Genomic DNA, 23,044 nt, shown 5'->3' on the forward strand with positions numbered 1-23,044 from the left:
AGCCTGTATTTTAGTGGTCATATTTTGCTATGTATTTAAACTTGGATTCATTTATTTTAGTGGATGAAGGAGAACTTGTACTGTCAAGACAATTTGATATTGCAGTGCATACAATCCTATAGATAATGCATACCTTTTTATATTTAATTTGGGGGTTACCTATATCCATGTTTTATAACTAATCTTCATCTTAGATACATGTACTGTAAATTCAGAAATTATTGCAAATGTGAAAATTGAAATAACTTGCATTGTGATATCTGATAAATGTATCAGTATGCTCATTTTTCATGAAATTGCAACAATTAATCAATCATAGTTTTCCATTCTTTAATATAAAAAAAAAGAATAATTTCTGATTTACAGTACCTAGTACAAATGGTGCTTGCTAAAAGTCAGGGTTTTGAATAAGTCAAGTACCGGTATCTCATTGTGGAACAGGTGAAAAATGAACAATGATAGAACATTTTGTAGCTGGTCCTTACAAGTATTTTTAACACAAACCATATGTATGGCATTTTTTTTTCTCAATAAAGCTTCTGATTAGGGAGCATCTTCTGGCAGTGCATGTAAACTTTCTACATTTTAAATATGTATGCAGGTAAATGTTTTTTTTTGCATTCACTAATCATTTTTAAATTCTGCTTCTACTCATTGTTCAGACTTTTGCTTAACCCATTATATTTTTATATAAATGTAAAATGTCTTGTTTGTTTTGTTGTGAAGTGTCCTAATAAATCTCAACTATTACATGTACATGGCCACTATTTCAATTATCCAAAGGACACATTTTCTAAATATAACTCTCATTAGTAAATACCTTGACCAACTTTTTTTTTAAAAGGTAACATCTGTTGTAGTGGACAGATGTTTACTTCTAATTTATCATTTTAAGAAAATAGTAAACAAGTATGATGCATGTCCTTTATTTATCAAATCTCAACAACAAATCTTTTATTTGCTTACACACTACGCTTACATACCAATAATTTACCACAACTAACCCTCTGTATGCTGATATGCATTTAAATATCTTCTATAATACATACAAAATGTCTCTATTGAGATATTATCATATGATGTATTTTGAAACACCTACAATATTGAAATTTCAACCTGCTTTCAATTAATTCTGATATATTTCTACATATTAAAGTAATTGAACTAAACTTAATAGTATTATAAATATCAAGCTTTAACTTTCTTAATCACATATCTATGTTTGTATATTTGGTACATTAGAAAGCAGAGGTTTGCACCAGATTGCATTCAGTGTGACAACACCTGACCTACCTTTATGTCAAATGTTTAAGTAATTTTTAAAAAGATTCACTAAAGAGATCATACTTATACATACTCAACATGTAGACATTTCTGTTCCTAGCTTTATATTCAAATCATAACAATGGTATGTGAACAATAGCAAATAGCATATAATCATTATACTCAAGATATAAATACACAGCAATCTTAATTAAGCACACATTATTCTAAATACATTTTAGAAGTTCAGAAAGAATAATTATTACAATTCTTTGTTAGCAAATGGGAAAGCCTACTTACAAATGAATTTGGATATGAAAACTTATGCTTATAAATAAATAATGATAAGGGAATGAAGGAATGAGCATTTTCATTGTAAATTGACCATAATGACCCAATTTCTTTATTCTTCTGTGTTCAAATATAAAGTTAAATTAACATGTTAACGGTTAATGGTAGTAAAACAAGATTAAATATCAATATGTCACAATGCCTACCTCTATATTTCTACCTTCTTTGGACATGATTTGGTATTTGAGATCTAGTATTACTGAAAATATCCAATTTACTCATTCTGCATGCTACACTTAGTATTGGAGGATAAAAAATAAACAAAAGGTGTGTGTCTAAATAAAGGCATGCACACATAAAATAATATTTATAAACAAAAATAAATCTGGCTTCACTAACTGAGATATGACCAACCAAATAATTGGGGAAAATAACAATATTAAAACATATAAAACAATATTTAATGTCAACAAGTTATGCACTAAAGAGTAAACAATAACAATACACTATTATATATGTATTGAGCATCAAACAGGAAAATGTTTTTAATTTATTCCTCAAATCCTCAAATGATCTGTGTTTGGCGGCAGTCAGCATTGTATATAAGTTTCAGATTGTAGAAAAGTCAAGTTTGGAATGAGAAAACAGCACATTCAGCTAATTTTCTTTTTATAAAAGGACATAACTCAAGAACAGTGAAAGCAACCACACCCAAATTTGAATCTGATGTATGTTTTTTTGTGGTAATAATCATTGTGTGAGAATTCAATAACATTTGGTCAAGGCAAAGTGAAGTTAGAGACATATGGTCACAGGTAAACCTTATTGCCCCTTCCATCACAGCCGAGGCATAAAAAATGTTTCATTTATAATGTCATATATATTTCTTCATGAGATCTTCATCACCGGGAAAAAATATAAACATCAAGATTCAAAAATATAAAATGCATTTTTGTTATTAGTATAGCTTATGTCAACAACACTCAATACAAACAATCATATGTTAACCTGTGTATTTAAGGCAGTTGCAAAATATACCTGTATTTTCACATTTGCAGAATATTATTTAAAAAACAATCAGACTTGTATGTCGTACAATGGTCCGGAAACCTTTTCATATGATTTTGGTCTTTTATTAAGTGTCATCAAGGTCCTGTATAACAGGAAGACACTACCATTTTGTCAAAGAAACTCAAAATAAGTAACAGTATACATTTTGTACTATCATTGATGTGTAATCTTAACTTGGTGTCAATAATAAATATTCATGATGACAGTGAATTTCTAGCCAGTGATTAAATATAATAACAAAAAATAATATAAAAAATAATCTCTAAAGACAAACTTAATTTCTTGTACTATTTGAGATTCACAACACGCCACACTTTGTTCAGAAACTTTCTATAGCTATAATGGTAAGGGAAAAATTAAAAATAGATACCAATTTCCATGCAGTTTCCTGCAAGTAACAATAGATTACAAGGTAGGTACTGCTATTTAGATATAAAGTGGTTTTTTAATTTTCATTTTATATAGGCTTTTGAATGGATATTATCAGTTCTTTGAAAAGTTTTCAAACAAAAATACAGTCCGTAACCAAAAAGGTCATTAACATTAAGAAAGCATTGGCAATTCAGGATAGGTAAGGATGCAAGAAACATAGTCCTTTTTGGCTTTATACAAATAAATGAGATTCATCAAAAAGTAATGTAAAAATTAACAAAATAAATAAATTCTATCTCTAATCTTTAAATAAATAGCTACTAGTTTGTAGTCTTTAGCAATGCATGACCTTTGGTGAAAAGAAGTATTGATGTTTCTTAATTTAATTGTTATATATTAAAATGCTGATGATAAAAACTTCAATGATTAAAGCTTATCTTCTCAAAAAATATTTAAAAACAGAACAGTTTCTTTTTCTGTATCCTAAACCAGGATACTGAAAGTAATATGTCATTGAAAACATAATTTGGACCTAAAATTTCAGTAGAGCCATTTTAAGAATAAAAGTGAAAGAAAAATTCATGAAAGGTTTATGTTTAAAAATTCATTTCATAGGAACATAGCTGCCTTTCTCAACAAAAACAATGAAATAAAGTCTTATATAGATAATAAATGTATTAAGTAATTCAATATTCAATTAAAAATTTTTGAGACATTTTCACTATATGGAACATGTTTTATAAAAAATGAAAATAAAAGATATCTTTCGTAATTGAAACAAAAAAGTTTGATTGTTCTTAATTGATTTTTGTTTTACTTAAATTTTGGTTAACTGCAAAATGCAAGGATTTTCAACATCTTCGAAGGATGAATAAAAAACTTTTTACAAATTAAATAAAGCACATAAATCCTACTCAAACTGCTGTAGAAAGATATCATACTATATTAACATACAGAGTAATTATTCATTTAAGCATTCAATATTAATTCATTATTATAATATCCATACCATAATGTTATGTTCATATAATATTTCAAATGTCCCATATATGTGAATATTAAACTATAAATCCCATACTGTTTAAGAAAGGTGCACAGTAAAGTGAAATTTATCCAAATTTCTTACATTAATTTGTTCTCAAATCCTATTTATTAGCAGTATTGACAGTATGGATAATAAATTCATGATCATTAAACTTATAAACACTTTTTTTTAATTCATTCATTCATATAACAATAAATTACAGTCTTAAAATACTATACAAAACAAGTATCACACACAATATTTACAAAATTTAAAGAGGCTTTCTATTTCAAATGAAAAGTGACCCTCTTAAATTTTACAACATTAGAAACATATTCTTAACATAAATGTATCGAGAGATTCATTATTGTTTCTTTAGTAATACGAAAGTCATTAGAAATATCAAATTATTATGCCATATACAAATAAACTCACAGCCTTTTGATATACAACTACAGTCAGCTTATTACTGTATATCAGATGAATATTTGTTTTTTACATAGACATTTTAACAGAAATTCATCAAACAATTAATTTATCATTTTTCATAAACTTGTATAAAAGTTTCCACTGAAATTTTTAGTAAAGGTCTGTTAATTTTACTTCAAGTCAGATATCAACAATGAATTTAAAGGGAATTAATCTTGCACTTTTTTTTACACAGGCAATTGTCTCCCTTGAACATCTTTTTATTAACATCAAAACAGAAAATAAAGCACAAGAATTTGATGCATGATCTAAAATACAAGAAAAATCTCCCCTTTTGAATGAAAACAACTTTATGCAGTTCCATAAATCCACCCATTACATGATCAAACCTACTGATAATATTTAAAAAAAAATCTACTATTATCTAGCTTATTAAAAACAAAATAATCTGAGATTCTATTATAATCATGAGAACTGGTAACTGAGTGAAATAATCTGATTAAAGCTACTGCAGAGGGTTCCACAAAAACAATATGATGAAGATTAGTCATAAGTCATGAAAAATTCAGTGTACTTACAATAAACCTTAGTCGTAAGTTTTTTTGTGGAACCGACTCCTGAATTCTATTTCTTTTTCAGGGAAGACATTTTCAAGGAATTATTCTCTTAATTTATTAGTCCCTTATTGTATAACAATAAATTTTAACAAGAAAACAATCAACAAAGAGATTAACAACATATGAATTCTGATTGGATGTTACACTTCAACCTCGGCCACCATTTTGGAAATAAGAGTCTGTACGTCTTTACTTCTGAGTTTTGCCGTCTCTAGAACTTCTTCGTGATTTGCACAGGTTTTACAGTCATACTCCATAATACAGCTATTTGTAATCAAAGATAATCCAAACACTTTCATGCCACAATACACTGCCACAATAGCTTCAGGTACTGTACTCATACCTATAGAAAATAAACAAATTACTAACAACTCAAATCTTAATGTCTGACATATAAAAACATATAACATTCATTACTTTATCTGTCCTGTGCATTGAATGTATTATAAGATGTATTTCAAAAGAGAGACTGAATAATGGATCAATATTAAAATTCTTAATGTAATTGTTTTGTCTCCAACATTCAGATAAAAACTTTGTTAAACTACTTGGCTGTTGATGACTTCATGTTAGGTGGCAACTATCTCATGCATGTTAGGGATATAAAGTATCCATCAAATTGAAGACAATACAAAAGCCAAAATTATCAAAATTTGCAATAATAAATGCATGCAAAAATTGCGGAATTTATACAGTATTTGATAATCAAATGATGAAAGTTTTCAAAAAGTGCCAATTATTTAATAAGAAACTAGATGATCAAACTTTGACGGATGATACACAAAAGAGCAGGTAAAACTACATTCAGTTAAAGGTATATGTATGTTATTCTTACCAGTAGCATCAACGCCACATTGGAGTAGAAATTTACATTCTGTGACAGTCTCATAAGATGGTCCTGTTAACATAGAGTAAACTCCTTCCCTGCAGAAATCTGTATAACCTAGTTCTTTGACACATTTCTTAGCCAGATTACGTAGATTGAAATCATAAGCATTAGATAATGCTGGAAATCTTGGTCCAAATCTACAAAAGATGACATAAAGTTAATGTTTATTTTACAAGTATTATGGCAACAATGTTCAGGACAAGTTCTTTATTATGAGTGGTCAATAATAGGTTTTTCAGGGTTTCAATTTATACAATGTACTATCAGACAGATGCACATTCACAGGGGGCAGATCCAGAGTTGACGTACAGATCTTCTAAACAAAAAGGTGGGGGGGAAGGGGGGGTTTGTGGTTCTATCCCACCTGATTCACAATTGATTCATGCTGAACTTTACTTGTATTATGAATAAATATGAAAAACTTTTCTTTTTACTTCTACCTCGATTTATTATTTATCAGATACAAAAAAGATGGTAGTACTTATAATAAGAAGAATTGTTCCATATTGAAGCTTTCATTAAATGCCACAGTTCAGTTTTAATAATACTAAAGCAGATGTTAGTCTTTATCTTCTCTACTATATCTACCAGTATATAGGAGATGATAGATTGATTGATTTTTGTATTTTTTATTTTAATGTCGGTTTCAGAACTGTTTGCTTTTTTGTGGTGCCAGTTTTTATTGCTGAAGGAAACCTGAGTGCAGGGAGAGATCAACATACTTCAGCCGGAAAACAAGGAAAATGAGAAGATTAAGATTTGAGTCACGAAATAGAAGTCCCCTCATAATAGAAGTTCCAAATGGAAAAAAATATTCTGCAATATCACTTCCAATGGGATAAATATCACAGTATATGTTCCTAAAGAAATAAATGCCATATAATATTTGTTCCAATAGGTAGATATTCTGTCATTGTTTATAACAAAGTTTCCAGGGCAAATTCTGTTAGGCGCAACAAATATACGGTGACAAAACACATGTCAATGTAGGGTTTCAACTGAATGACTGAGAGAGAGATGTTTGGCTATATATATCTAAGAAGATATTTACCGGTCATCATTTGGTCCTATTAGTGGGTTTAAACCTGAGAATCCTGGAATATTAAAATGGTCCTTCATTATCATGATGTCCCCTACGTTATAGTCTCTGTTAATACCACCAGCAGCATTAGTTATAAATAGTGTTGTAACACCCATCAGTTTCAATATCTTTATTGGTAATGTAACCTGAAATAAAAAAGTATTTAATTAACATACTTGTAGTTTAAAAATAAATTAATTCATGTGTATGCATGCTCTTTAATAATAAGCTGTGGCAGTTGACACTACATTTTCAAAAATTTTAATCTTAGTTTTTTTATTTTAGCACAGTACGTGTGACATTAATCATGTCAACATATGAGCTATGTCTGATTAAAATTGACCTTATGCAAATGATGTATACTCCATTGGTTTCCCTATTTCTGGTTGAAAAAATCTCTACTGAAAGACTGTATTACTGTTTAAAAATTTAAAATCAATCAAGGTCTTCTTACATAAACATGTAAATGCACATGCATAAGGAAGATTTCTATTCAACACAGCTCATATCTTGTACACAAATCTTAAAATTACAATTTTAGTACTGACATGTAGTTACTTTAAAGCATTCTAAATAAAATCTTATTTATAAATTTCTTAAATTGTTGATTTTTTTTTTACAATTTCTTCAAATATTCGTCATCATCTGAAACTCTTACCTTGGTCAGCATCATCATCTGAATATTTTTTGGGGGAAAATATTAGCCTGGAGTAAAGTTTATGGCAAAATTTTATCAAAGATATTCAAGATTTCAAATTTTAAACCAGCCTAATTTTATACTTATCTGTGAAACCAGTGATGAGTAATGGTGAAAATTAAAAAAAAATTTATTAACAAAGTGTAAACCAGCCAGCTCTAACAAGTATTCTACCTTGTGCAATGGATATCCCTCATAAACATGTACTCGTCCCTGCATTATTATCACCGGTTTATTACGTAATTTACCAAACACAAATTGGCCTTGGTGTCCAGGTACTGTAATAAAAACATATATTCTTTAAAATGTTTTGTGGAAACTTGTATATATATGAGGTAATTGAATGATTGAGTTATTGATGTTTGAATTAGGCAGCATGAGTGCATAAATAGTTTATATTGTTTTTAACATGGTCAAATAATGGTAGAATCACCATAGTTACTTTACAAGATGTATCATTCAAAGGATCGTGGATAAACACTATTTTGATTTGTCTTTTATAGTTGACTATATAATTGTTGGTTTTACTCATGGTTGACGGCCATATCTAGTGACCTATAGTTGCTCATATCCATGGCATTTTGTCTCAGGTGGATAGTTGTCTCACTGGCAATCACACAACATCTCCTTATCGTATATGATTCAGCAGATTGTTATATCCAGTACTTAGTGGAATAAAAATAAAACATCTACAACCATGACAACTGGAAAGGAGTGGTGTATGGGCTTATCTTGAAGACATTGTAGTGAATGTACTTTCTTTTAACGACATACTTTATTGAAAGACACAATAGCTTGATAAAGTTTATTGAAAACATTGATGTATTTATCTTAATGCTGAGTAAAAAATCAATGACAAGTTTGACTACTAAACACCTGCTAATTGTTTTGTTTGATTTCATGTGTTAATAGAAGATTCATATGATTATTACTTTTTTCAACATACTAGCAATGACTGGTGAAAACCAACAATAACTCATCATGTTTTTTACGTTGTACATTATAAAGTCTGTCAAACTTCACATTTTGTTAGCTCAGGTTAAATATTAATTACATATGACCGAGTTCATTTACATGTAACAATATGTAACAACTAAAAATCCTGTATTGTAATAAATTACCATCTCTCCTGTTTCCGCTACATGTATGTTCTAATTTACATTCTTGTACATACCTGTACTAACAGGAAATCCTTCTATATCAAAATAACTAATTGTCTCTTTTTCTTCCACTAAATCTGCTAACCCACCAAGTCCTGAACCACAGATAATTCCAAGTTGCGGTCGACATTTTACTCGTTTCAGGATGTCTTTTGCTATTTTATCAATTTCTTCATAAGTGTCATACCTGTAATATAAAAAAAAACTACATGTACATATTACTTTGTTAATTAGTTACTGAGTAGTAAGATACTATGAAGAACTAAAGTATACATTAACTTATTATAAAATTTCTGATACTAATAAGGACTAAAACCTATAGGATTACAGATACTATGAATTTCTTTATTTTCATGGGTATCAATTTTTGATGGATTGAGAAAAACTTGCATTTTTGTCGATATTTTATTTCTTGCTTTAGCCAATCTCTGCATACAAAGCTTATAATATATAATTCTTGAACATTTGAATTCTTAGTTTACCTGTACATGCCGTACCCACAAAACCCTAAAAAATTGGTATCCATCTAATAATAATGAATCCATAGTATATATATGTATGAAGTTCCAAAATGCTTACTCCATTTAACTTTCAAGTCTTTTGTGATGATTTGTTGCAAACAAAACTAACGAATTATTGGACCAACTTGGATGACATTCAATGTCATTCAGGTTAACTATTAAAAAGGCGTTTAATCACATTTTTCAAATGAACAATGATTGAATGATCTTAAACACTTTAAAATAAAATAATGTATTGCTCAAAATATTATTTAAGTTTTAGTTAATTTGGAAAACAATCTGAATTCATATGTTCCTTCATTGATTGTAGCACATTTTGGTAGCTATTTATATATATATTATAGACTGTTACATAATATGCTAGAGTTGATGTGATCCTGCTTTAAGATGGAGGTTGTAAATATATTTTAACAAAATATATCTAGTTCTGTTATATGTTTTGGAGTTTAGTATGACGTCCATTTTCACTGAACTACAGTTCACATTTTTGTTTGTTATAGGGCCCACATGAAGCCCCCTTTCTGGTGCCGTATTTACTCGTTGTGTTTAAGACCCATTGGTGACCGTGGCTGTTTTCTGCTCTTTGGTCAAGTTGATGTCTCTTTACACACATTCCCCATTTTCATTTTCAATTTTATACATGATCATCAATGTAGGAAAACTATTTCAGCACATTCCTACATGTATATCATGCCTATAATGATAATTATATATTTTGATTTTTGTCTTTTATATTATCATTCCACATTCTTTCTTTTTGAAATCTACTAGTATTTCTCAGAGTTCCTAAGATCCCTCATCAAAATAATTAAATATTTTAGACAAATTCAACACAATCTAGGAAATTTAGTGTATGAATTCCAATTTCATGCAACAGTAACAGTAACAACAAAATCATTTCTTTTAAAACTTATAAGGGCAAGGTAGAAGACTAATAAGAAGATGCAGTATGAATGCAGAAAAATGACACAATACCGAGGATAATATTTTATTTATTTTTAGAATGAAGACAACAAAACAGTTATAAATAATTTTATTGCATATAACACTTCTAATTACTTAGACACATATATATTATGCATGCTCTCAGTTACATTTAAGTAACCAGCCGGTCATTGACCGTCAAAAATATTTCTTTGTAAAATGTCCGGCTGTCGTCAGGAAATTTTGGTATGAATGCCATTGATGGCAACTCTCCACCAGATACCAAACACTGTAGAAGTAAACAACTATAGAAACAGTCAAATTCAAAACTTCAACAATGAAAAACTCATACTTAGTCTACTTAAATGAAAGACAAAATTTAAATCCATTAAAAAAAGGCATTATTACTAATATGTGTTGCATGTTAAGCATAATTAAACGCAAGAAAAAGTTTAAATGCATTATTATGAATACATGTGTTTGACTTCATTATATATAGTTTAAATGATTGTCTTGAGGAAAATTGCCAAGAAATTTATAACACTTTCTGATTTTACAATATGGTCATGATGGTGTGTACAAAATAATAATTCAGATTTTAGATATTATATCTATAAAACATTTTCACTGACTTACTTTTAATTACACTTTGCACTAGTTAGTCAAAACATAGACAAAAGTTGTATATTAACAAGAATGTGTTCCTTTTACACAGATGCCCCATCCACACTATCATTTTCTATGTTTAGTGGACCATGAAAATGGGTAAAACTCTAATTTGGCATTAAAATTAGAAAGATCATATCATAGGGAACATGTGTACTAAGTTTCAAGTTGATTGGACTTCAACTTCATCAAACACTACATCGACCAAAAACTTTAACCTGAAGCGGGACAGACGGACAAACGAACGTACGAGCGAACAGATGTGCAGACCAGAAAACATAAAAATCCAAAAACAAAGTGTAAACTCACACTTATTACTGTTACTCAATATTTTACGACAGTTTTTTGAAAATTTAAACTTGGTTTCGTTATTCATTTTTATAAAAATAAAAATAAGAAGATGTGGTATGATTGCCAATGAGACAACCCCACTTACCAGAGACCAAGTAACATTCATATATCGTAGAAGTTAACAACTATAGTATAGGGTCACCCTATGTACCATATTTACCTTTAAAACATTAGAGATAGACATCAAATAATTAACCTACATGTTTATGTCATGTATGTACTATGCTTCTGACTGCACACCAAAAAACAAAAAATATTGTCAATTATTTTTTTTATTTTTATTAAGCATTAATTGTCTTACACTGTATATTTTTAACCATGTAAATATCATACAGTAGTGACCTTAAACTTATTTAGAAAATACAAACATACGAAAAGAAAAGAGAAGTCTGAAAAAAAATAGATAAACAAAAATGTACAATGCATTTAACACATAAGGCAACTTACTTGTTTAACAAATTCATTTTTAAAAATCAAGTCCAGTTATTTTTTTCCACCTTTACATTAACTGTCGACCAGAATAACAATAGATTTATTTTTGATCTTAGTGTTCTACCAGAAGTCATGTATGAATGTGTCAGTTTTTTAAATATCCTGTATACAAATCTTTAATCCTAGTTATTCTTATACAATGTCCTAAGTATACCTACGTATATAATGATATAATTTAGTAATCACCTTTAATTTATTCCTGGTATTATTTATAGCCAGAATTAACTATACCTTTTTTGGTAAGAAAAAGTTTACTTTTTAATCTCAATTGCTTTCAAAACTTGTCAAGACTTTGAATTTGTTTATATTGAACACAGTGCCCATGGTATAAGGTATACATGTAAATTGATATCAATTGAAGGAGACACAGACATTTAAATCTGTGGAGACTTTTTCTGGATTCATTGTTGTTTGGTTGCTGTCATTGAAGTTTACCTAGCTACAAAGCATCAAAAGGAAAACCATGGCCGCATGACAAAATCATATATTAACAAGATAAATAACTTATCCAAACAAATACTTAAAAATCATTTAAAGTACCATAAAGAAAAACTGACCAAAGCAGTGAAAAAAAACCAGGTCAAGCAGAATTGTCAAAACAAATAAATATCCAAATTGTCGTTCAATCATCATGCATATAATGAAAATAAATGTAGAAGATTTGATTTAAGAAAACTTTGATTGACCCTTTGATGCATTAAAATGAAGGTTATGACATACAATCCATAGCCTAATAATGATTCCAATATCTAACACATCAAGACATCAAGTTTGAAATAATTATAAACAAGAATGTGTCCCTAGTACATCCGCATTATCATTTTCTATGTTCAATGGACCTTGAAAATGGGGGGAAATCTCTAATTTGGCATTAAAATTAGAAAGATCATATCATAAGGAACATGTGTACTAAGTTTCAAGTTGATTGGACTTCAACTTCATAAAGAACTACCTCGAACGGACACACAGACCAGAAAACATAATGCCCATAAATGGGGCATAATAAATGGGGCATAAAAAGTCAGTGAATTTGTAGAATATAAACATGAAATGATGAACATGCACATTTTGAACTGTGAAATATAAAATGTTAGTCAGGGATTTATCAGTATCTCTTCATCATTAAGATCAAATTGCAAATACATGGCATAGAAAACATATTATGATAAATAAAAATTGAAGTTCATATATATCTTGGTGAAACACACTTAAATGGTCTTTTTCAACTTTCATGTAAAAAAACCAAAGAGTGACAGATGTACTCTTATCAAATAGCCAACAGTGTTAAGTGTGCATGAGATTGCAATCGATTTTACTAAGTACTGTCATTATGACTTTCCATAAAAGAGAGATAAGAATTAATTTATTCATGTTACTTTCTTTACCATGTATTACAGTTTAACTAGGTAATGCTATATATGATTTTCACTAAATAACATCTGATTATTAAACCTAACATGATTAAGTACTTTTTTATTCTCAAATAAAACATAATTAAGTACTTTTTTATTCTCAAATCATAAAATAGTGAATGTGATGAAATGTTTTAAGTACCCATTACATTTCATTCAGTCAACAATTTCTTATTTTCATTTAATAGTCAAAATTACTGTAAACCAACTTATTTTTTTTGTGAATTATCTCGCGTTTTTCCCTTTCAAATCCTATTTGCAGCTATTTAATTTCTCAATTTTCTAAATAACTTTGTGTAGTTTGTTTAGGAAAAATCTAATTTTGTATATATTCACGCAGATTTATATTCGTGTATTTTTTTTACTCCTGAAATTCGCAAAAATAAATCGTTCGTGAAAAGGAGTTGATGCACAGTATTTTGAGTAAGTTTTTAAGTATCTGTATTGTCAATATATACATGTACTTTGTTAGATCATGTAAAGAAAATATTAAGAAGGAAACTAGTTCATTTGTACTAATTGATAATTCTTCTTCTTGAGAGTTGACATACATGATTTTTTAATAAGTTGTTATTTATATTGACCCTAAGCTGTCAGTAACTGTGAGTACTCTCTGATCTGTACTTTGTGACTTTTTTTGTTTGATAGAGAAGTATGAACACACTGCCATGTCTGGATGGTCTGTTTTTGTTAGATGTTTTTCTGTTTTGTATATATCAGATGAGTCTTTTGTCTCATTGGCAACCATACCAGATACCACATCGATCTCTTTATTTCTATATCAAAAACATTGCATATAACTATGTTAAACAGTCAATTAAACTATGAAATATTTCAGAATATAGTCCCCAAATCTAATGTTCTAATTATGTTTCTTGAAGACATGTAGATTATTTGCATTTTATGCTCTGATCCTTAAAATAAACATTTCTATACTTTATATATATCATAAATCAGAAGTCCAATAAACTTTTGAATCAATATAAAGGAAATTTTGTTTTTCAATTGTGATTAAAAATACCAGTATGTAATCAATATGCCAGTGTGTCACTTGAAACAATTGGTGGATTAACAATCTTGCATACATGTACAAGTTCATCTAAAGATGACCCTTCTGGGTTGTTTTCAGATCTATCACACAATCAGAAACAGATCATACAGAACAAATTGAAATTTAATAAGATTGACACAAAATATACCCAATAAAGTTTCTTTTAATGTACATGATGTATAGTGACAAATCCTTGAATAAGGATAGTCAAAACACAACCACATTGATTAGGATATTTATCCCCTCAAGATAGTTTAAAATTTAAAAACTTAAAATTGAAGGTAATACCACTCATTTATAAGACTTATGACTTTTAACTATTCTGAGTGGATAAATATTGTACTAATCCGAGATCGTGGTCAAATCTGTTTCTTGCATGACTAAAGGAAAATTTAGATTACTGCGTGTACTTTCTGAAGGGATATGGCAGGGAATCACACAAGACAACTCTAAACTGTAAGTGGTTAACATTGGTTGAAATATGCTGTGATTTTCCTGTGAAATCAAAAAAGGCGCACAGAAATAACCCTAGTCAAGGATATTGTCATTTACGTTCGTCACTCTCATTATTAATGATACATGTATAAAAATAAATCTTTTCTTAATTAATGTATGAATATCCTGTTATTATACTAGTAGTTACATTACATCACTTACATGTATATAATAAATATGTTTGTGTAATTTTATTATCGGTTTGTTTATATGTTATATCAATCATATTTCAAGATAAATCTTTACATCAGAAAAAGGGGGAAGTGAAAATTCACCACCTGAAAAGAACATGTTTGATTGTTTTAAATTCAGTGTATTTAATTTGTTATCAAAGTAATTTCTTACTTTTACCATGTTTACAGGTTTTTCACATAAGGATTTTTTTTTCCAAATAAATATGAATCAAGGGAAAGCTTCATTTTGACTGTGGGTCCACAGTTCAATCATAGAACAATCAAGGCAATTAAAGCTGGAACTCATCATTTTGAGTCTTTTAGCATTATATATTTCTAGATAAGGTACCATAATCTTAGTGTACCTTGGGACTCAAGTCTTAAATGATTTGAGCTGAGGACTGTAAGTGAGAACCCTTTCCTAGGCCAAACAAAAAAGTACATATGTATGAGTGTTTACTGTAACATGCTGAAATAAATAGGGTAGGTAGGTAAGAATTTCTTTTAATATTTGTTTTATATTGAGTCTATGGGAGAAACAATGTGAATTTGACAGTGCTTATATAGATATAAAAAATGGTCAAACCAAAAAAAGATTAGGGTAGGTAGCGGTAGAGTAAACACACATACTTTTTTGTTTGGCTTTATCAATTCAATGTGCAAACATGTCAAGAACAAACATGTGTGTAAACATCAGAGATCAAAGATTATTTCTGTGAGGGAAGAGGGTTATATGTACGTCACTTATTCATCATTATTTCTAACACTACAATCATAATAAGTTTCATAGGGTTACAGCCCATCGTTATTAAAAACATATTAATTCAAATCAAAATGCTCAACCCTATTATGACAGTATGACTTGTAGGCAAATTAAATATTTAAGAAAATGTACTTTTAAAAGTTTGCTATATGCAGTATGGTTTCTGTTCATTGTTGCGGTTAGTACAGTTAGGTAAAGCTGTTAACCTTTAGGTCACATGTTTTTTATAGGAGAGTTATCTCTTTATAAACCTTACCACTTCCCCTGTGTTTGAATTTTGTTTTTAAAATGTCACAAAATGTACTTCTATCCTTTTATAAAATGTAAACACATTATCAAAGAAATTGAAATCATAAATCTTCTTTATTCATAAACCTAGCTTCAAGGTGTTTTTTATCTACATTTTTAAGACTTAAAGGTGAACTGTTATTTATTGCCTACAACATCAAAATGACATAACTTGCATCATAATTAAGTATTATACCACATGAATGCAGATCATGTGTAATTGTCACATGTTCTATGTATATCAAGAACTGCTTAATTGCACCTTCATATTTAACTTTATGAAATTATAACTACATTGACATTGTACCTAGTACTCAATAAATTTATAATATTTTAACTAAAATAAGAAACTTAATGCTTTTGGTTGTAATGTATACACAAACTGCCAACTTTGAGTTAAATTAAATCTATTTTTAATGTCACAAGATCATTTAAATTCCTTTTCTCTTGCCTAAAAACTATATATTCAACACAAACATGACAAAAAGACCCTGCAATTAGATTACTAATATACTAATTTAAAGTGGGTTTAAAAATAAAATATTGCATAATAAAAATGTCCTGAAAATAGAACAAAAACATGTTTGTTCTAACCTTGACCTAGACACACACTCTCTTTTGAGCCAATCAATAGCTTAGTTACTGTAAACAAAATGACACACCTTCAGACACACTATTGATCATAATTTTTGCCTTCATGTTTCACTAGAAATTTAACACAGGACTAAATATCAATATGTACACAAAATATAAATGAATTCAGACTGAACATTTCTTTTCATGTGTATCTTCAAGATCATTAAATACATACACAGGTCTGAACAACAACAAAGCATGGATTTAACCTTTTAAACCTGAATGTCATTTCAAGTTATTAAATTAAATACAGGTTATCGATTAATTCAAACCACCCAAATGATTGAAGCTTGAATCTAAAGGGTGGAAAAGAATAAACATAAATAAAAGGGAACTATTTGGTCAATCATTGAAATGTAAACATTGTATACAATATCCATTGTGACATGTAAATATTTCATGTAGGCAATGTAAATAGTCAAGCTAAGAGGGCAGATATCAAATGAAACTTAATTCTAGTAGGCTGTAATAACACAATTTTGCACCCTCAGTGTTTTACAAATGTTCAGGAACTTAGTCTGTTAAATTCAGACACCTTCAGTAGATTTAATCTTAACCTTGGAATTTAGGTTTTTTATTGCACATACAAGAAATTAAGATGAATTCTGAATGAAACATTGTCATGAAATACAAATTCCTTCATATTATTTTAAAATAATTACATAAGATGTATGTTTCATTATAATACGTTATTCTGATTGGCTAACTGCACATCACGTGCTATTCCTGAAACAATTGTATGAGGCAATAACATTTATCATTCACGATGACACGAGGTCCCACAATAAAGTGCACAGGTAAATTAAATAAAAAACTTGATAAAAATCGTGTTTTCATGATTCTAGCTAAAAAAATGTAATTATAAGTATTGAATGCTTCTTTGTGTAACTTTATAGGGTTGTAAAAGCGTTGACCGTGCGCACATTTTTAGTATGAAGCGTGGAACAAAATGTACTTCGGTCAACGCCTTTACACCCCAATAAATTTACAAAAAGCAGCATTCAATTCTTAAATGGAAAAAAAAGTCTGGAATATCATTTCCATTGGAACCATTAATATTATTATTACACTATAAATAAAGTTAACTCATCATAGATATCACCTTGATTCAGTTTTTTATACTCATCATGCTCATACTCCAAAATCAACCAATCAAAATGTTGGATTTCATGTTTGGAGCATGATTTATGTGCTCTGAGCACTGAGCAAAGTTTTATGACTTCAACCCATTAATTAAATTTTATATTTATGCCAGTCACACGTTCCTTCTACAAAAGACACATCAGTGACGCTTGAATCCAAAAAAAATAAAAAGGTCAAATGAAGTACTAAGTTGAAGAGCATAATAAAAATGTACTTCCTAACAAAATACAGGGAATGTTTCAACAGGAACAGATATTATGGCATTTTTTTTTTTTTTAAAGTTTCCAGAGGAAATTCTGTATAAATGTGATACAAATATACATGTACATGTACATGTATATGTTGAAAACATAACTCACAACAGAAATTACATCTGACATACTGATATTCAGTCAGATATTGAACTTTTTTCTTTTTTTAAACATATGTTATAAATATATACATGTATTGTTTTTTTAGTACCTGTATGATGCAGTTAGAAGTTGGTACAAAATTGTAAGATTTAAACAAATATTACATAATTTGTATAAAACAGTAAATATTGATCAAAAATTTTCATACCAAAAGCACAGCTTTAGACATGAGTTATAATATTAATACGTAATAAAGAAGAAATTGACAATCATCTCCAAGGAAACCTGTCATTGTAAAATCTAATTAGTAACAATATGATCTAAACACATGATTAAAATGGATAACATATGACAAAATATATCCAGCTTTAAATTAAAAATTAAAATCGTTCTTAAAATATATATATTTTTTAAGTTCAGCTAGTCAAGAATAAGTTAAATACAAATAACATTTACATGTATATAACTATTAAATTTAACATCTTGTCCATTATGAAAACCTACTTGGTGAACACATGTTTCCCTAATATCATTTAAATGACAGGTTTAAAGTTTGTATGCCGCAGTACTTTTAACAATACATACTCTTGGAAATTGCATGTTATATCCTTATTCCTTTCCTAATCTCTGTTCTTTTCTTAGGGTTGTTTTGGGTACTTTCATTGCGAGCAATGGGTTAACCGTTAAAATCTTGCCAAATGATGTAAACAATAAGTTTTGGTGCCTACTGATAAAATGCATATATTTCTTAATTACGATAAAAAAAATGACCGATTTTGACAAATCACATTAAATTTTCTCCAAAATAACCGTAACAGATAATTATCACAACAAGAATATTTTGAAAATTCACAATTTGATGCTACATGTAACTAGTAAAATATATTAACATTTGAAGCCTGACAGTAAAAGGGCATTTTCTAACCTCTTTTCTATGTCCTCATATTTTTGTCATCCTTATTAGTTATGTCATGACATTTTATTGTGGATAGATAAAAGTAATTCGTATAATATATGACATATATATCTGCAGTTCTCGAGTAGAAAATGAAATGTTTTTACAATTAAAGGTGAAGCTAAATCATGTTGTCTGCTCTTATATTTTTTTGTGGCTTAATTGAGCTACACGTGCCGGCAGATTATTTAAGTCAAAATCTTACCCAGCTAAATACAGATGACCATTCTTTGGTTTGCTGTCACCATTCATCCCAGAATAATCTCCATTCATTTTAGTTTTGCCGTCAACACTTCTCTTCATCCTTGTCGTTTATATCTTGTTTACCACTAATCCAATATTTGGTAAATAAATAGTGTAATATTTGGCGGTAAATTGTAATGCGGAAGAAAACGTGGAAAATTTGCTTGTAATTGAATACCTAAAATGGACTTGTCACGACCTGTAAATTTCAAATGTTAGAAAAAAGAATGAATTGTGTTATAATATAATAAGTTTTACATTAAAGATCATCTGGATGCTTGACAGATTTGTTAAACATGAGGTACTATTTTAGCCTGTTAAGAGGTCGAACAGGGTCAACAAACAATGAATGAAATTCCCGATGGTCACGTGACATCAAATTGCATCATGCACCAACAAAAGTACTGCTAGGAAAGGCTTCTCCCAAAAAAGAATCCACTCATTGAGTAAACAGTTACATCACCACAAAACAATTCAAACATAAACAGTACAAAATAAAGTATTTATTTTTAGTTTTTAATTGTAATTTCCGATCACAGCCGTTTAACTTCATATTTTCATTATGATTGCAAGGAGTAATTAACTCATATGCAGCTATCTAGAATATTATGGAACACGCCGACTACAACTGTCTTGCCTTGATTATTAGTGAATAAATCACAAATACCACATATAAATAGATCTACTACTAAAAACAAGATCTGCACGAAAAAAGGTAAAACATCTAGCCTGTGACTAAATACTAACGTTAGTGAAATGGTCTCAAATCTAACAACAGGCTGTCGGCATTCCAATGGGAACCAGTTGTGCCCCTCATCTTGCCGACTTGTTTCTTTATAATTATGAGGGCTGAATTCATACAGGAACTTCTTAGGAAGCAAGATATCAGTTATCAATATCCTTTAACTCTGAGTACTTTCTGCTATATAGATGACGTTCTTTCACTAAATAATTCAAAATTTGGTGACTATGTTTAACGCATATATCCCATCGAACTAGAGATAAATGATACAACAGATACGGTTAAATCTGCCTCATATCTTGACTAACATCTAGAAATTGACAATGAGGGTCGATTGAAAACAAAACTTTACGACAAAAGAGATGATTTCAGCTTTCCAATTGTGAACTTTCCGTTTTTTAAGGAGCAACATTCCAGCAGCACCTCCATACGTGGTATATATTTTCCAATTGATGCGATATTCCCGTGCTTGCATTTCCCATTATGATTTTCTTGATAGAGGGTTGCTGCTCACTAGGAAGCTTTTAAACCAAGCGTGCCAAATGGTGAAGTTGAAATCATCCCTTCGTCAATTTTACGGACGCAATCACGAGTTGGTTGACCTTCATAGAATAACCGTTTCTCAAATGATATGGATATGTTCCTTACGTCGTAACTACAATCCATTTCCCTTTCATGAATGTGACCTACAGAAGTATACTATTTACCGGATTTGTTATAACATGACCAACACAAGGGGTGCCACATGTGAAGCAGAATCTGCTTACCCTTCCGGAGCACCTGGGATCACCCCTAGTTTTTGGTGGGGTCCGTGTTGCTTATTCTTTAGTTTTCTATGTTGTGTCATGTGTACTATTGTTTGTCTGTTTGTCTCAAGTTTTTCATTTTTAGACATGGCGTTGTCAATTTATTTTCGATTATGAGTCTGACTGTCCCTCAATCTAATTAAAATATTGATCTCTGATTACGTTATGCTACATATGAGTATAACGTAATCAGAGATCAATATTTTAATTAGAATGACTGTCCCTTTAATATCTTTCGCCCCTCTTTTGTGACTTTCAAGATCTTTCCGGGGTTTGGGTTTTCTCAAATTTCACTGAATGATCCGGACTTCAATCATTTTTGTATTCAAAAGTACATACATGTATATGTTGGTGTATTCAGTCAACTATTTTATGCCAAAATATTTGAGAAGGGCTGGGTCAAAATTCACATGCGGATACAAAATTTGAAAAAAGGGACCACAAACTAAACAACGGAAAATGTATTATTTTACCATAATTATGCTGAAGCTCTATAAGGCATAAACTGGTCAGCCTAAATCTTCGCACCGTAGTGTAGCGATAAGTGAACACAACAGGGGTCCAGTTTATATAAAGCCATCCCAAATCCATCTCTAAAGTTGAATTTAAGTCCGAATTTTTAAAAGTGACAACTTAATTGGGAAGAAGTGGTGAATCTGATGGCATAATTGATAACATGCAGTGTCTGATCCAAAAAAAAAAACTTTAGTGGGGGACCATTTACTACCTAAAAGGGGACCCGATCCAGTAATGCTACAGTGACTCCCTATATCACTCAATTTATTCAAGCACAAGAGGGGACTTCAGCCTCCTGGGCCTCCACCTGAATCCGCCTGCATGTGATACGAACCGGAAGAATTCTAACATGTCCCTCGCAAGATTATAATTAAAAATGTGAGGGGCACATCATTTCCGGACCAGTTTTATCTCATTTGTTTTTGTTTTCGTCTCTATTTAACTAAGTAAACTTTTTGAAAAGGAGAAGGGTGCCGATGCATCTTCACTGCTTCGATCCAGTCCCCTCCTCTACCAAGATGGTACACATGGGACCCGCTTCCTTATGGAGCTAAAAATAAACACGTGCATGTGTACCAGGCTAATCTAGTTTGTTCAGTACGTCAGACAATAGTAATGATTCCAAACTGATTCAAAATGAATTTCAAGGAGAAGCGTAAGATACCAAAGGGACAGTCAAACTCATAGATCGAAGATCTAAAATGATCATAAAATGTCCGAAATATTTGTTTGCACCAGGAAAATGATAGATGTCCGAAATATTTCTTTACACCAGGAACAATTTAGAATGTCCGAAATATTTGTTAACACAAGAAACATGATAGATTATAAATTGATATTTGGCAATACTTATGGTCAAGATTGAACTTAAATCTTACGGTTATTCAATATTTCTATTCGTTCAATAATCTTTAACACCCATGTTTTATTATATTTTTGTAGAATTTACTGCCATGAAATAAACCAAGAAATAAACCTCCTCATGCTCCTGTTAAAGAAGCTTCTAAAGTAAATAAGTCTATGTCTGAAGATGGAAAATATACTTGGTACACATTTGCCAAGCACATTTTTAAAGAATTTGATATTGATGAAAAAGAATATGAAAATTGATTTTGATAAACCTTTTCAACTTATTAAAAAATCACGTAAACAATCTTTTAAACATAGTGTTTAATAAAAGTATGATAAAATTGATCTTGAAAAACTTTCAACAATCGATAACAGTTCAAAACTTTATTTTTACATTCCAAATGAAATAAAACTGGAAGACTACTTGCACATTCTAAACAGTTTAAATAGTTGTCAACTTTAAACAATATTCCGTGTAAGTGACCATAACTTTGAAATTGTAAAAGGTCGATATAAAAAAAAAAATCAAAGAGAACACAAAGTGTGTAAACTTGTTAGTTTATACAGTTTGACTCAAACTCTAACTTATCAAAGTATACGTACTGAAGTACTGAACATCGAATGACCACAGGTTATACCCGTGGATGATGAATAAATGACAGGCAGTAATATGATACCTGCCAGATGCAGATATGTACACCTTACAATTATTCAATACACATTATATCAATGACATATCTATCCGCAAACAAAATTTTTCGGTATGTGTGC

At 29.8% G+C, this 23,044-nt stretch overlaps 1 protein-coding gene across 3 annotated transcripts; it reads right to left on the reverse strand.

The window, feature by feature from the left end:
- Positions 1-910: 910 nt before the first annotated feature.
- LOC139525405 (purine nucleoside phosphorylase-like) lies at positions 911-19,710 on the reverse strand. 3 transcript variants are annotated; one of them, XR_011664889.1, is made up of 7 exons: positions 19,323-19,504; positions 8,909-9,081; positions 7,909-8,012; positions 7,008-7,183; positions 5,903-6,093; positions 5,066-5,410; positions 911-4,955 (listed from the first exon to the last, which is right to left on the reverse strand). XR_011664889.1 is itself a non-coding variant. In XM_071320725.1 (6 exons), the coding sequence occupies exons 1-6, from the start codon at positions 19,418-19,420 to the stop codon at positions 5,208-5,210; spliced, it is 945 nt and encodes a 314-aa protein (XP_071176826.1). In that variant the 5' UTR covers positions 19,421-19,710; the 3' UTR covers positions 911-5,207. The 3 variants fall into 3 exon arrangements, 2 of the variants coding, with proteins under 2 accessions (XP_071176826.1, XP_071176827.1); XM_071320725.1 differs by having other exon boundaries at positions 911-5,410; positions 19,323-19,710; XM_071320726.1 differs by lacking the exon at positions 19,323-19,504 and adding an exon at positions 11,804-11,924 and having other exon boundaries at positions 911-5,410.
- Positions 19,711-23,044: the final 3,334 nt, after the last annotated feature.

Source organism: Mytilus edulis, chromosome 5, assembly GCF_963676685.1.
Source record: "Mytilus edulis chromosome 5, xbMytEdul2.2, whole genome shotgun sequence".
Taxonomy (NCBI): Eukaryota; Metazoa; Mollusca; class Bivalvia; order Mytilida; family Mytilidae; genus Mytilus; species Mytilus edulis.